The sequence below is a fragment of the Anopheles stephensi genome, chromosome 2 (assembly GCF_013141755.1).
Source record: "Anopheles stephensi strain Indian chromosome 2, UCI_ANSTEP_V1.0, whole genome shotgun sequence".
Lineage (NCBI taxonomy): Eukaryota > Metazoa > Arthropoda > Insecta > Diptera > Culicidae > Anopheles > Anopheles stephensi.
This window is the reverse complement of record NC_050202.1, coordinates 27,450,943-27,463,461: the sequence shown is the minus strand read 5'-3', so window position 1 is coordinate 27,463,461 and position 12,519 is coordinate 27,450,943. Positions and strand designations below refer to the sequence as shown.

General features: G+C 45.5%; 1 protein-coding gene across 11 annotated transcripts in view; it reads left to right on the top strand.

Moving 5' to 3' along the window:
• Positions 1–12,519, top strand: part of LOC118506020 (small conductance calcium-activated potassium channel protein) — a 146,582-nt gene that overhangs the window by 36,870 nt on the left and 97,193 nt on the right. For 6 of the 11 annotated variants that reach the window (XR_004905474.1, XR_004905475.1, XM_036042610.1 and 3 more), the window contains exons 3-5: positions 6,327–7,414; positions 8,863–8,892; positions 10,089–10,166. Coding sequence is in view for 9 of the 11 variants with exons in the window: in XM_036042610.1 (XP_035898503.1) it covers positions 6,509–7,414; positions 8,863–8,892; positions 10,089–10,166 (1,014 nt within the window). In the remaining 2 variants the exon portion in view is untranslated. Of the gene's footprint in view, positions 1–6,326; positions 7,415–8,862; positions 8,893–10,067; positions 10,167–12,519 lie in introns of all 11 variants that reach the window. The other 5 variants (XM_036042612.1, XM_036042608.1, XM_036042614.1 and 2 more) reach the window with 3 other exon arrangements.

Below are 12,519 nucleotides of genomic sequence, written 5' to 3'. Positions count from 1 at the left end.
TTTGGCTTTTAACGTGTTCAGTCTGTTTGCCTTGTGTCCATAGTAATTGGAGCGGTTTTACTTCCCCATTTAGGTTAAGTTGACGCGCAACTTTTTCTTCTAATAGGGTTGAGGATGAACCAGGGTCTAAAAGCGCATAGGTTTTTATTTTGTGATTGCCGTTTATCAATTCAACTGGCAACACTTGGAAGTGCGTTGATGACGCTGCTTCTAGTTCTTGATGATTGTTTACTCCTGCGATTTCAATATTTTGAGGTACATGAAGCATTTTATGATGCTTATCGGTGCATCCATTTATCCCGCATATTTGCGCAGATCTACAATCATGTATTGTATGATTGTTAGATTTCAAGCAACCTAAACATAAACCCTTATTTTGAGCAATTTTTATTCGCTCAGATGGCACCTCATCGACCAATGCATAACATTTGATCGTTTCATGAAGCTTATTGCATATTAAGCATTTGCTAGCTTCTTTCGAATTCTGTTCGAAATCCTTACCCCTTTGGATTGGTTGTTGAAAACCTTTGTATGGGATTTTTTGCTCGTGAAGATGAACGCCTCCACGTTGGGTATGTGCGGATATTGTTTTTAACATGTTTGCCGTTTTAGCGAAAGGTCTCAACCAATCGCATAGGTTATCTAGAGTTTGAACCCTTAACGGTGATTCCGCTTCAGCCATGTACTGGGCTCTTTTTTCCTGAATTTGGTGCGGTAGCCTAGCAGTCAACTCCAATACCAGAGTGTGATCTTTCAGGTAGTCCGGTTCCCTCATCAAGTTTACTGTTTGAATGAGGTTTTCTAAAGCGTTTACCATTTCCACGACAATGCTTTTGGAATCTCCTCGGATTTTATACAGATTATTACGTAGTTCAAGATACACTAAATCTGTTCTCCCGAAGGAGTTCTTTAAGCGTGTCATTATTTCTGGCACGTTTGTAGAATCCAGCATTAATTGTTGAACGCTTTTGAGGGCTGGTCCATATAAGGCCTGTTTAAGGCGGTTTAAATTCTCTAAATTAGAGAATGTTCCCTCCTCATTAGTATCATCAAATGTTTGCTTAAAATTCGGCCATTCTGCTGGATCCCCTCCAAATCTCGGTAACTGCATAAGCGATTGTCTTTTCAATAGCGTCTCTATGTGCGGCGATCCTTGTTTGTCGCCCGCAATAGTTGTTACTGCTTTTAAAAATTCTTGTAATTGCTCCTTTGATTGTTCTTGTTGACCAATCAATAGTCTTGTGAACATAGCCTCTGTATCCTTACTAGCAGATTCTTTGGGCAATCTATTAAGTTCATATGCTATCTTTTGACATTTTACGCAAAGCCAGCATTCTTCCGGCTTTGGTTTACGTGATAGTTTGGCACATGTTAAATGAAACCATCTATCACATTCATAGCATGAAATCATGCTTTCTTCGGAAGTGTCTTCCGCCACGCAAAATCGGCAACTGCCGGATGTGTTCGTGGTAAATTTGTAAGGCATCTCGGCGGATCTTTAAAATTCCTACTCTGAGCTATAGATAAGAAAGTTCGACTTACCGTTTTCGGTGTTACCTTTCCTTGACGTGCCCGGTAGTTCAATGTGGTCTCGATCTCGCTGATAATTCACTCCGGAGTCGTACTAAAAAACCATCTGCGCCGATAGTCAACTGACTTATTCCGTTAAGATACGCCTTACGAGAACTCTTTCCCACGTGCCTATTGCTGATAAGCTTCCTTTATGCACTGGTAATTTTATGTCCTCAATTTGTTTAAACTCGAGCACTTTAATGCGATCGCAACGTCATTCACTCGGTTAACTTATTATTCCGCGGTTGTCCACGGACTGATTGTTAACCATTTATGCTATAATACGATTTCTTTCACAAGCATAGACGTCTTCACTAAAGAGTTTTTCTTTCTCAAACATTTAAAGTTACTTTCGAGTTTGTTTCGGATGTGAACTTTTTTCGCTCACTCCGGAGCCGTATTGTAACACTATTGTTCTCAAATAGTAAAATAACGTACTCCTTTTAGTTCTACCTTTTTGGAAGAACTTTATTACCCTTTGGTATGGGTTAGTTCGGAGCCGTGTTTATTGCTTATATAAAGCTTATATCACGCACTGGCACTCACTGATGCTCTCCGATTTTGTTCTGCACTTGTGCACATCGATATGATCGCAACGGCACTCGATCGGTTAACTTATAGCACTGTAGTTCTTACGTGTTTGAATTGTAAACCGTTTCACTCGCTGCAATTCACTTTATTTTTCACAAGCGCAGAATTTGAATCTGAACCTTTTTGAAGCACTGCTTGGTGCGGGTTCAGTTAGAGGCTGTTCTTTTGGCGACAGCACACCACGAACGTAAGTTCGCTCGAATGAGTTGTTAACGCGCGCGGATATTAACAACTCCTCTCTGGAGCCACCATTTGTTAGTTCGATAACGAACCGTTGTTGAACCGACCACGCGAAGGAATGATCGATTCGGAGATCTCCGCGCAGATTCCTGGCCTTGTCAGAGTTGCTTGAATCAGGCGGCTAACCTTTTTTCCTGGAAAACCAGGAGAAGTTTTTAGCGGCGGACTCGCACTACACTAACTCGGCGTGGACAACGGGAATGCCGTAGCTCGATCAGACGATTAGCCTTTTTTCCTGGATAACCAGGAGAAGTATCTAACCGTGGTTCTCGCTTGGCTTAATTTCGCCTAATTCTTCCGACGGAGTGGGGAGACACCAAAGTGCGTAACCAATTTCCGGAGGGAAGGCAAAGGTGAAACTTTCCCGATTCTGTAGGATACCCAAACAATGAAACACAAGTTTCTTCGTTGAGGTTTGGATTACAAGTCAATTTTTATTCTCAAAAAACCTGTCTTATATACTAAAATTCCGTGGGAAAAAGAACATGAAACAGCATTACATCGATCTCCTTTTTCCTAATTCGGTATGCTGATGCGTTGACCCCTGCCAGGCATCGGCTAGTGTAGGAGGTCTGTAATGTAACAATATCTGGCGATTGTTACCCTATCGTTTTATGACCATGGGTAATGCATCACGCATCTGTGGTTCAAGTGCGTATGCCTATTTTCTTATTGCCTATTGCCTGCGCGTCGTTTGTTCTATTCGTCAAGTTGGTCTTTCCTTCACTGCCCTACGACCGTGCGTTGATCGTTCTTTCATGAAACTAATCGCGCAATGACAATGTATGCATTGTGTTCTAGTGTTAACCCTTTTCGGCCCATGTTCTTCACTTTCGTTTTTATTACATGGGTTGAGTTTATTTATAATTTTCATATGTCTGGATATTGTCCCTTTTTCGAGATATTTTATGACATACCCTGACATGTTACCATAATTTCGTCTTTCTTACGGTATGGGGTCTTTCTGTGATTCAAGGTTGTTTTTCGCTGAGAATTTTATCCTAAACGAAGATATTTAGTTATTTAAAGTTTCTCATCTAACTCTTGCATGCCTGTCAGTTTAGCTCAATTTTATTTTGTCGCGTTCGCAACACTGGGGAAAATGGGGCGCCCTGTTTCCAATTAGACAATTGGAAACTTTTTACCGAAAAAACGGCCCCTTTCGGGGCTTTGGCTGCACGTCGAGATGGTGTGAACGTACGAAACGGGGGTAAAGGGTTTCTGGATGTATGGCGAGTCCCACCGGGATCGAAACAACCACCCGGACTCGGGGTAGAAGAACGCTCGAAAATCGATACTGAAAGTGGAAAGCTTTTGCACGTAATCGTATCATTCTCGTTTTGGGGAAGGGCCGGCAGGAGCGTACCGGTGGTGGTTCGGTGGTTATTTCACTTTCCATGTTTTGTTGCTGTTTTGTATTTTAGTGGTACCGTACCGTTTTGGTGTGTTTCCCGGCTTGTTCTTACTGTCCAAGTCATTCCCCTTTCGTGCGGGGAAACACAACTCCCTAATTTTCGTGTCATTTATGAGACGGTAATTTAATCTTTGCTTTCAGCGCAAAAGCGAACGGGTTCTTTGTGGCAAATAATGCAACAATGGTGGTAACGCTTGAAGAAAGTACGGTGTCGGCTTTTGTGTGTTTGTGCAGTTGATGCAGTAGACGTTTTCTGTGTTATGAACTGCAAGCGTTAACTGTATTAATCCTGTTATGGAACAGAATGGAGCATAGCCGAGGTGAAACTGTACGACGCAATTAGCTCTTTTTGGAATTATGGCCTAGCTTGGCCAGGTTTATAAGAATGACAAAGGTCAACATTACATGCCCGGTGATGGTGGATGGAAAACTCTCACAGCCCTTTCATGGGCTTGCCTGTCTCCTTTTCAATCTGGCGCTGAAGTGGGCCATCCGTGACTCAGGGGTGGAAACTTTGGAAACCATCTCCTACAAGTCGATCCAGATTCAGTTATATGCTGATGACATACGCATCATTGGTGTGAGACTCTCCTATGTAGTATAAGCTTACCAAAGGAACGAGCGAGCGGCACTAAACAACACCAACGGCCCTGCAATCAAACACTGATTTACGTAGGGTCGATGATGAGATTGAGGCGGTCGGGTGGCCGAGACGATAACGGCGCCGGTCTTCATACGGCAGGACCGGAGTTCAAATCCCATCCAGACCGCCTCCCCGTACGCAGGGCTGACTACTTTTCTACAGGTAAAATCAAGTCACAGAATGCCAGAAATTGCAGGCTGAGACCTTTCGAGGATATAGTGCCAACGAAGAAGAAGAAGAAGGTGCACAGATAAGTGATCGCACTTTTGCTGTCGCCCAAAACTCCTATCTATGGACAAAAGCCAGCACCTTCGACTACATTGCAGCTGAGTTTCGCGCAAGAATGCTAGCTGCTAACTGGTCATATGAAACAGGGACTTTGCGTACTTACTTACCTATCAAGCGCTTCAAGCGCTTTGCGGTCTTGGCCTGCTGCAACAATCCTTGATACCGTTCACGGTTTAGCGCCGTCGTCTGCCAATCCGTTATCCCGGCCGTTCTGGCGGACGCATCAACGCCATCACTCCATCTCCAGTTTGGGCCCACCACGCCTCCTTTGTCCGTGTGGACGTCCTAAAAGGACTTTACGGGCTGGGTTGTCCGGTGTCAGTCTCATGACGTGACCAGCCCACCGGAGCCTGGCGAGTCTAATGCGCAGCACGATGGTGAGATCATCGTACAGCTCGTAGAGCTCGTCATTGTAGCGGCTCCTTCACTGTTCTTCCACAATAATCCTTCTGAGCATCTTCCTCTCAAACGCGGCTAACAGGGCTTCGTCAGTCTTGGACAGAGTCCATGTCTCAGAGGCGTATGTGAGTACTGGGACTATAAATGTTCTGTACAGTCCCAGCTTCATCCGTCACGACAGGTATTTAGAGTGGAGAAGTTTCCTCAGGCTTTACTATGACCGGTTGGCAGCCAGCACCATTGCGCGAAACTCAACATCAATGTTGTTGTCGGTGCTGACTTTTGATCCCAGATAGGTGAAGTTTTGGACGACTTCGAAGGTGCTGTAACCTATCTGTACGAGCTGTGGAAGAGTTACTACAATGACGAATTCTATAAGCTGGACGGCGACCTCACCACCGTGCAGCGAATTAGATTCGTCAGGCTCCGGTGGGCTGGTCATGTCATGAGAATTGCACCGGACGACCCAGCCCGTAAATTCGAGAATAAAGGAGGCATGCTACGCCCTAATTAATAAATTAACAAACGACGGCACTAGATCGTCAGTGTTATAGAGGAATGTGTCAACAGGCTTTGTAGCGTCTGACAAGTAAGTAAGTAAGCAAAATGGAGTACCGAAAACAAAACATTTTTCACAGCTTTTATACGTTGCTCATAGTTGCTTCAACAACTTGGGTTAAACTTGCAAAAATAAAACTTCATTCTTCATGACACTTTAAATTAAGATAACATACGGCCTCACGTGCACACCATCCACGGCATTCTACCATGCATATGTTTCACCAAAACAAAACTAAAACGAAACAAGTCTGCTGGATCCATAAATTTATCCAAACTAACGAAACCTCCCCATTTCATGCGAAAACTACTCTGCAGACGTGGTGGGGTTGGGCAGGGATATACATCATCAACCATTAGGGTCATAGTGCTTTGCGATGTACGCTAGGTCTCGGCTACCGTATTTAAAACTCATGGGAGAGGTCGTGACAAAATGGTTTCATATAAGGTTCTGTAGACGTTTGACTGTAGGTCCACTTTCCATCGCTTTAGAATCGTTAATTAAGTTAATTGAATCCAATGCTATCTCTCAAAAGTTTCATCAGATGATGTTGGAGCTGTGAAATGCAAAATTCCCATAACAAATGTATCTTTTTCTTCAATCTGGGATTTTCATTGCAGACCAATACGTAACACGAAGGATTCAACGTAAGCAACGCAACCCAACCGCACGCAACCAAACAAACAAACAAAATCATTACCCAGTGGACCACAACCGTAGGCAACGAATAGTTTTGTACCTTACTGCAACAATTTGTAACCCGTAGACACTGTAGGCACTGTTCCGTCCCGAGAAGGAAAAGATGTCCCTACAGAATGATACCGATCCGGCAACAAACTCGGGCTACGGCAGCTCAGACGAGACCGCCTCGCTGTTGGTGATGGCCAGCACCAACAGTAGCAGCAGCGCGACCACCACGTCCGGCTCCAGCATCATATCCACCATCAACAAGCCCAAACTGGCGTCACACTCGTCCTTCAACGGCCCAACGATGGCCACCGGTGCAATCGCGGGTCCAAGCAGTGCCATCGTCAACCCGAGGGCACTGTCCGCCACCGGCAACAAACCGATTCTCATCCGGCAGGATCGCACCTCCACCTACCTGGCCAGCCCGCAGCTCTCCGCTACCGGGCTCGGCGGCTCGGAGGAAAGTGCCACCGGTGAGGACGACCAGCACAATGCCCGCTCGGTGCCGGATATTGAGCTGCACTGTCGGCTGGAAGCGCCGGCCATCGCCGTATCCGCGTCCTGTCACAGCGACGGCGGAAGCGGGGGCCGTATAGCCGCCTCGGATCGGGCCGCCTCCACCGGTTCCGGTACCGGCGGCTACCAGCTGATCCCGTACAACAGATGTCGCGCCTGTCGTAACTGTGATAGACGTGCCTCAACTACGCCGATGTCTTCGCTAAAGCTCACCCGCTCCGTGTCGAAGGAAAGCGTCCGGAGCGCGCTGCACAGCCGCCTGACCGTGCAGCACTCGACCATACCGCCCGTGCTCATCACCTCCTCGCCGACGTCCGGCTCACGCATCATCCGCCAAAGCTCGCAGCCCGAAGCGAGCACCCTGTCCTGCTGTGCGAACCAGTGTGCGCATGCCTGCTCCATGCCCAGCTCGTCGTTGCGGCAGCTTCGCGAACCAGGCGACGGTATCGCCGGCATAGCGGCCGACTCCATGCGCATCAACGGCGGCATGCGGCAGTTCAAACAGGTAAGCTTTGCTTGCATGCAACTCGAAACGGCTGTTCGGGTCGCTGGGCCGCCGGAGAACGGCGGCCACTATCGGGCAGCGCGTGAGAAGCGCGAACAAACACGACCGAGCACGTGTACGATTGCTCAAAAATAAACGACCCCACAAGTACGGAAATAGAACCTTCTACCCACACACACACACGGAGCACCGTCAGACATCCGTTGCCGTGGGCTAATTTTCCCATCGTTTCGAGCGGCGGAATCGTCGTGGCGACGGTGGTTTACAACATATTTTTACTTCCAACATTACGACCGGGATGAGATTCTGCCGGTTCTCGCATGTGGTTGCAGCACATTGAATGGCAGCGAAAAAGGGAAAATCATGTTTTTAATTCATCCTATCGATGCAAATCGCTGCCACGCTATCCTGGGTACCCTTCCGGCAAGCCCACCCGGCGGCAAGTGGCAAATTGAGTGACATACCATAATTCAAGGACGCCAATTTGCTCCAAAGCACACTGCACGACCGTAACAATGGAATACGCACTCTTAGCATAATGATTGATGGTGCCGTGTCGTGCCATTGTTTCTTTACCGCCGTTTCCCCGTTTTACCATCCCCAAAACCGTTCGGGAAACCCGTGGGGCAACCGTATCGATCTGAACACTGTGTCGTGGCACAGTGTGTTGCCCTATCTGTGTGTGTGTGCTGTTTATATTTGATTTCCCACTTTTTTTTTTGCTCCTTTCGTCTGCCTTTAATTCGATGACATGTTTTTTGCTCGTTATCCCAAATCACTTCATGTGACGGAACCGGGATATGACCGTGCAGGTTCGATTTGTTTTCACTGTGCGTTCTCGCTGGTAACGAGTTGATTAGCTTGATTCCGTCGTTCGGACCATCCATCGGCCCGAGATTGTTTCAACATCGCGGAAGCAAAAGGTTTTACATTATTGGTTTGGTTTTTCATTCTAAATTTAAAACAACGTCCCGTGAGGGGAAATGGATTGATATTTATCGCACCATCTCCTGGTGCCGAAATTCCTAACTTTTAATCAACTGGATTGATTTTTACGAAGACAAAACCAACCAAGAAATACTTTGCAAATGGAATAGTAAAACCGAACCAGAAGCCTATCGGCAGATGCTCTTAACAACCGATTTGTGTCCTCAGCATTCCTCAGATAATTTTAACTATAAAATACATTATATTAAGCTCCTTTTTTTATGACCATCAATATCAACATCTTCCTTACTATCTTTCAACAAACAATCCATCCATCCACGTTTTCCATCCAATTCGTATTCTTCTGTGATCGTTACCTCCACTACCTCTACTACTACTGCCGCTGTATCTACATCTACTACTACTTTCACCACTACTACTACTACTACTCCTCCTTCTTCTACTACTTCTACTACTACCGCCACTCTACATCTACTACTGTCCGGTACCACTGTCACTAGCTGGTTGCTCGTAGGCGCGAAAAGGAACAGGTGTGTGCATTTCGTGCCAACGCTTCGATTGTTTAGTGCTCCTCTACCACACGCTACTATTCTGGTGCACCCGCCTATGATCGCGCAGTTGTCAACGATCGGTTTTTGTTTTTAAATTCACCGCTGACAGAGTGTACACGCGTGTTCGGTCGAAATGCGCGTGTACCGATGTGTATTGTACTGTGTGCAGCAATATCCCGCGCGTTGGGATATAACTTTTCTTTGGTTTCTGTTTTATGTTATCATTTTCTTTTTGTGTGTCTTTATTATTATTTTAAATATAAAATTTAAAGGCTTTCATAGAGAGTAATAGTGAGCATTGTACATACAGTCTGCTAATATGATGTAAGATCTTGAGAGAAAACAGTAATTCACAACTTAGTTGTGTGTGTGTGACGTGTCAAGCAGGTAGCTAGTTTAGAGAAATAATTTTACTCTTCAAAGGAAATTAGTGCATATCCGCAGCTCTAATTTTTGTTTGCGTGTGCGTGTTTGTTTTTCTTTCATTTAATGGTAAGTAAATGCTATAAATGCAAACGATGACTTAGTACGCGCTTTTGGATGTGTGATCAAGATTACGCCACTAATGGAAGTGTGATTGCAACCGTGTTTTCCTTTAGCCAGTTTTCACTAGATCTAGAGCAAAAATCGTCTTGCAAAATATGTTTTATCTAGCGCGGATGAAGTAGATAACGTACAGGAAAGAACACTTCCACCAATGTTTCCTTTCTCTCTTTCCATTTTTTCTTTCTCTCTCTCTCTCTCTTCTTTCTCTTTCTCTTTCGATCTCGCGCGCCCTTGTTCTGTACCATCGTCGACGACAATGGCTTGTGCTTGTAACAAATCAACCTCTTCAAATCGCTATCGCCGAGCGATTCCCCGATGTCCGTTTTCCGACCTAACGTTTATCTTCTACTGACCAACTGCTCGCCGATTAACGTACCATCTGTTTTGTCGCTTCTCTATCCTTCTACTACTAACACTACTACTACTACTACTACTAAAACCACTCGCAATCGGTTTAACCATGCCCCTTTGGTCGGTGCGATGGACGACTGCCACGCTAATCCGGTTAACACTCACCGATAAACCAACGAACGCATTCCTGTTTTGTCCTGCATTGGACTGCATTAAACACATCACATCACACCACTGCAAACCCGAACCTTCGAAAGGGTGTGCTACTCTGCCCACAGACACTGTCGCAAAGCCGGAGATCGCGCTTGAGGCGTGCCTTCACGGAGGCCACGAACGAGATGACTTACGCTAGAACGGTATAGTTGGTTTATTACTACCCTAGAGCTTGCTTCAAACTTCCCAATCCCCGTACGATAGCCTACACCGGGCGATCCCAACCTGAGCTCTGTTTATGTGCATCTCTTGATCAAGTATCTCGTACCGTAGATTTGAGCGTATTTGAGCGTATGGCACGTGATTAGATCGGTAGTGAAGTATTTCGGATACCGGATACCGGTGCGCCTCGCTGGCGGTATCCGACCGGGCCGCTTAGCCTTACTTCTTTCGGTAGCGTAGCTGCTCGTTAGTTTCAATGTTACAATATACTTAGTAGAGCGTAATGTTTATTTTATTATTTGGTAGAACACTTAACTATATTCAAATACAATCTTCTTCAAGAAATTATATCAGCAAACTATCAGTTATCAAGTGGCCGACAACTTTATGCTTTCCAAGATATGTATCAGTTTGTTAATTAGTTATTATACAGCACAGAATACAAGTATGTAACATTGGATTTGCACCTTCAGGAGTAGTGTTTAGCCATTTTTTTTGGTAAAACATAAGCATGTCAGTGCTACAGAACTGTTAGCTGCCAGCTTATACAATTGCATTAGGCTCTTTACATTAGTTTTCAAGCAAAGCTGTTTGTAGTATCTTGTAAGTCATTTGTTTAACTGCAGTGCCAATAGTTTTATATAGAAAAGCATGCTTGTTGCACTTTTTTGACATAATTAACCTCAGAAGATTGGATTGTCTTATTATTTTTAGCTAGTCGCTATAACTCGGTACATAGTACCTGGTAACATTGATCAGAATACTTACTTACTTATCCGGCGCTACATCCGTTTCACATTCTTGGCTAGCTGCAACAATCCTCGATACCACGCCTCCTCGGACTGTTTGGAAGGCCTAAAAGGACTTTAGAGGCTGGGTTGTCTGGTGTCATTCCCATGACGTGACCAGCCCACCGGCGAGACTGGCGAGTCTAATTCGCTGAGATCATCGTAGAGCCTTTGTCTTTCCACACGTACAGGGGCCAAAACTCCTTCTGAACATCTTCCTCTCGAAAGCGGCGAACAGGGATTAGTCAGTTTTGGACCGAGTCTATATTTCAAATAATTTAAAGAACCGTCATGATCAACGAATTCTAAGAAATGTCGTATCTTCCAACAAAATCAAAACAATGAATCAATAAACTAGGGAGGCTAGACTTTAGCTGCCTCTTCGCCCAATGCATCACAAAGAAAGCTTCTCGTTAGTCGTCGAACTGTTGAAATTCAAACGCGACCTATAACGATTTCTTGTCTGTGTGCTTCAGCTGCAGTGTACCGTGAAGCATCACGACCTGCAGCGTACATCACAGCCACACCACCTAAAGAATCTGCCCGGTGAATTTGATTAAAAAACTTTCCTCCACCTCCACTATCGCCACCGCGGGAGCGAAGAATAAAAAGATCGAAACAAAGTTCAAAATTAATCTACTGATGCAATTTGCAGCTCTTTTACTAGCGCTCTACGACCGGGCAAAGGTTGGTCGTCAATCCTCGAAACGCAATGAAGAAATAGTATCCTCGGTCGGGCGGATTGCACTCACATCGATACACCGCCAGCAACGATCGGCAAGTGTACCGAAGCGTATCGATGCACGGATCCGTTCTTGGACAACGTCTCGAACATCTTTTTTTTTCTGACACGCAAGCAAACTGCAACATCAGCAGCAGCGGGTTGATGGCGAAAGACAAACTTTGCGATCGTGACTAATTTCCAACCAACGGCTCACCATCTCCCTTTTTTGCAAGCGATGGTTTCTGCCGCTCGTATCTGGAACGAGGGTAAAGAAACTCCGGACTGTACTGTCCCTCCTCTGCAGTCTTATTAATTGATGCCTTTTGTTGGCAGACCAGCGATGGGAAAGCAAAAGGGGAACAAAATCAACCTGCAAAGCAAGGTGGTTCATCAGTTGGCAAGGCGTAGATTAAAAAGGTTTCGAAACCCTGGCCGGTCAAGGTGAAACAGGCGGTATAGACTCAACCGTACCAGGGCCTGTGAGCATCTTCACCGCACTCACACGACAACGCGTCCATTTTAAATCCGGGGCTCATAAATAAAGAAAAGAAGGGGAAAGGATTTAGAACTTTTTGCCGATGCGGTGTGCAGCAGAGCTTATGAATTTTAGATCGAAACACGGGCCTCGCAGAGTGTGGGTCTGTTACTGCACACAAAAAGCCAAGAAGCTGAAGCTGTGGCACGGTGTCGAAATCAATTTTCAGCGCCAACGTTGCGCTACCTCTCACAGTTTTCTCATCTCATACACACCACACACGTGCCCATTTCCAGCGCGGTGGGTGGTTGAAAAGCTCTGCACGAATGCATGCATAAGTCGGTTGA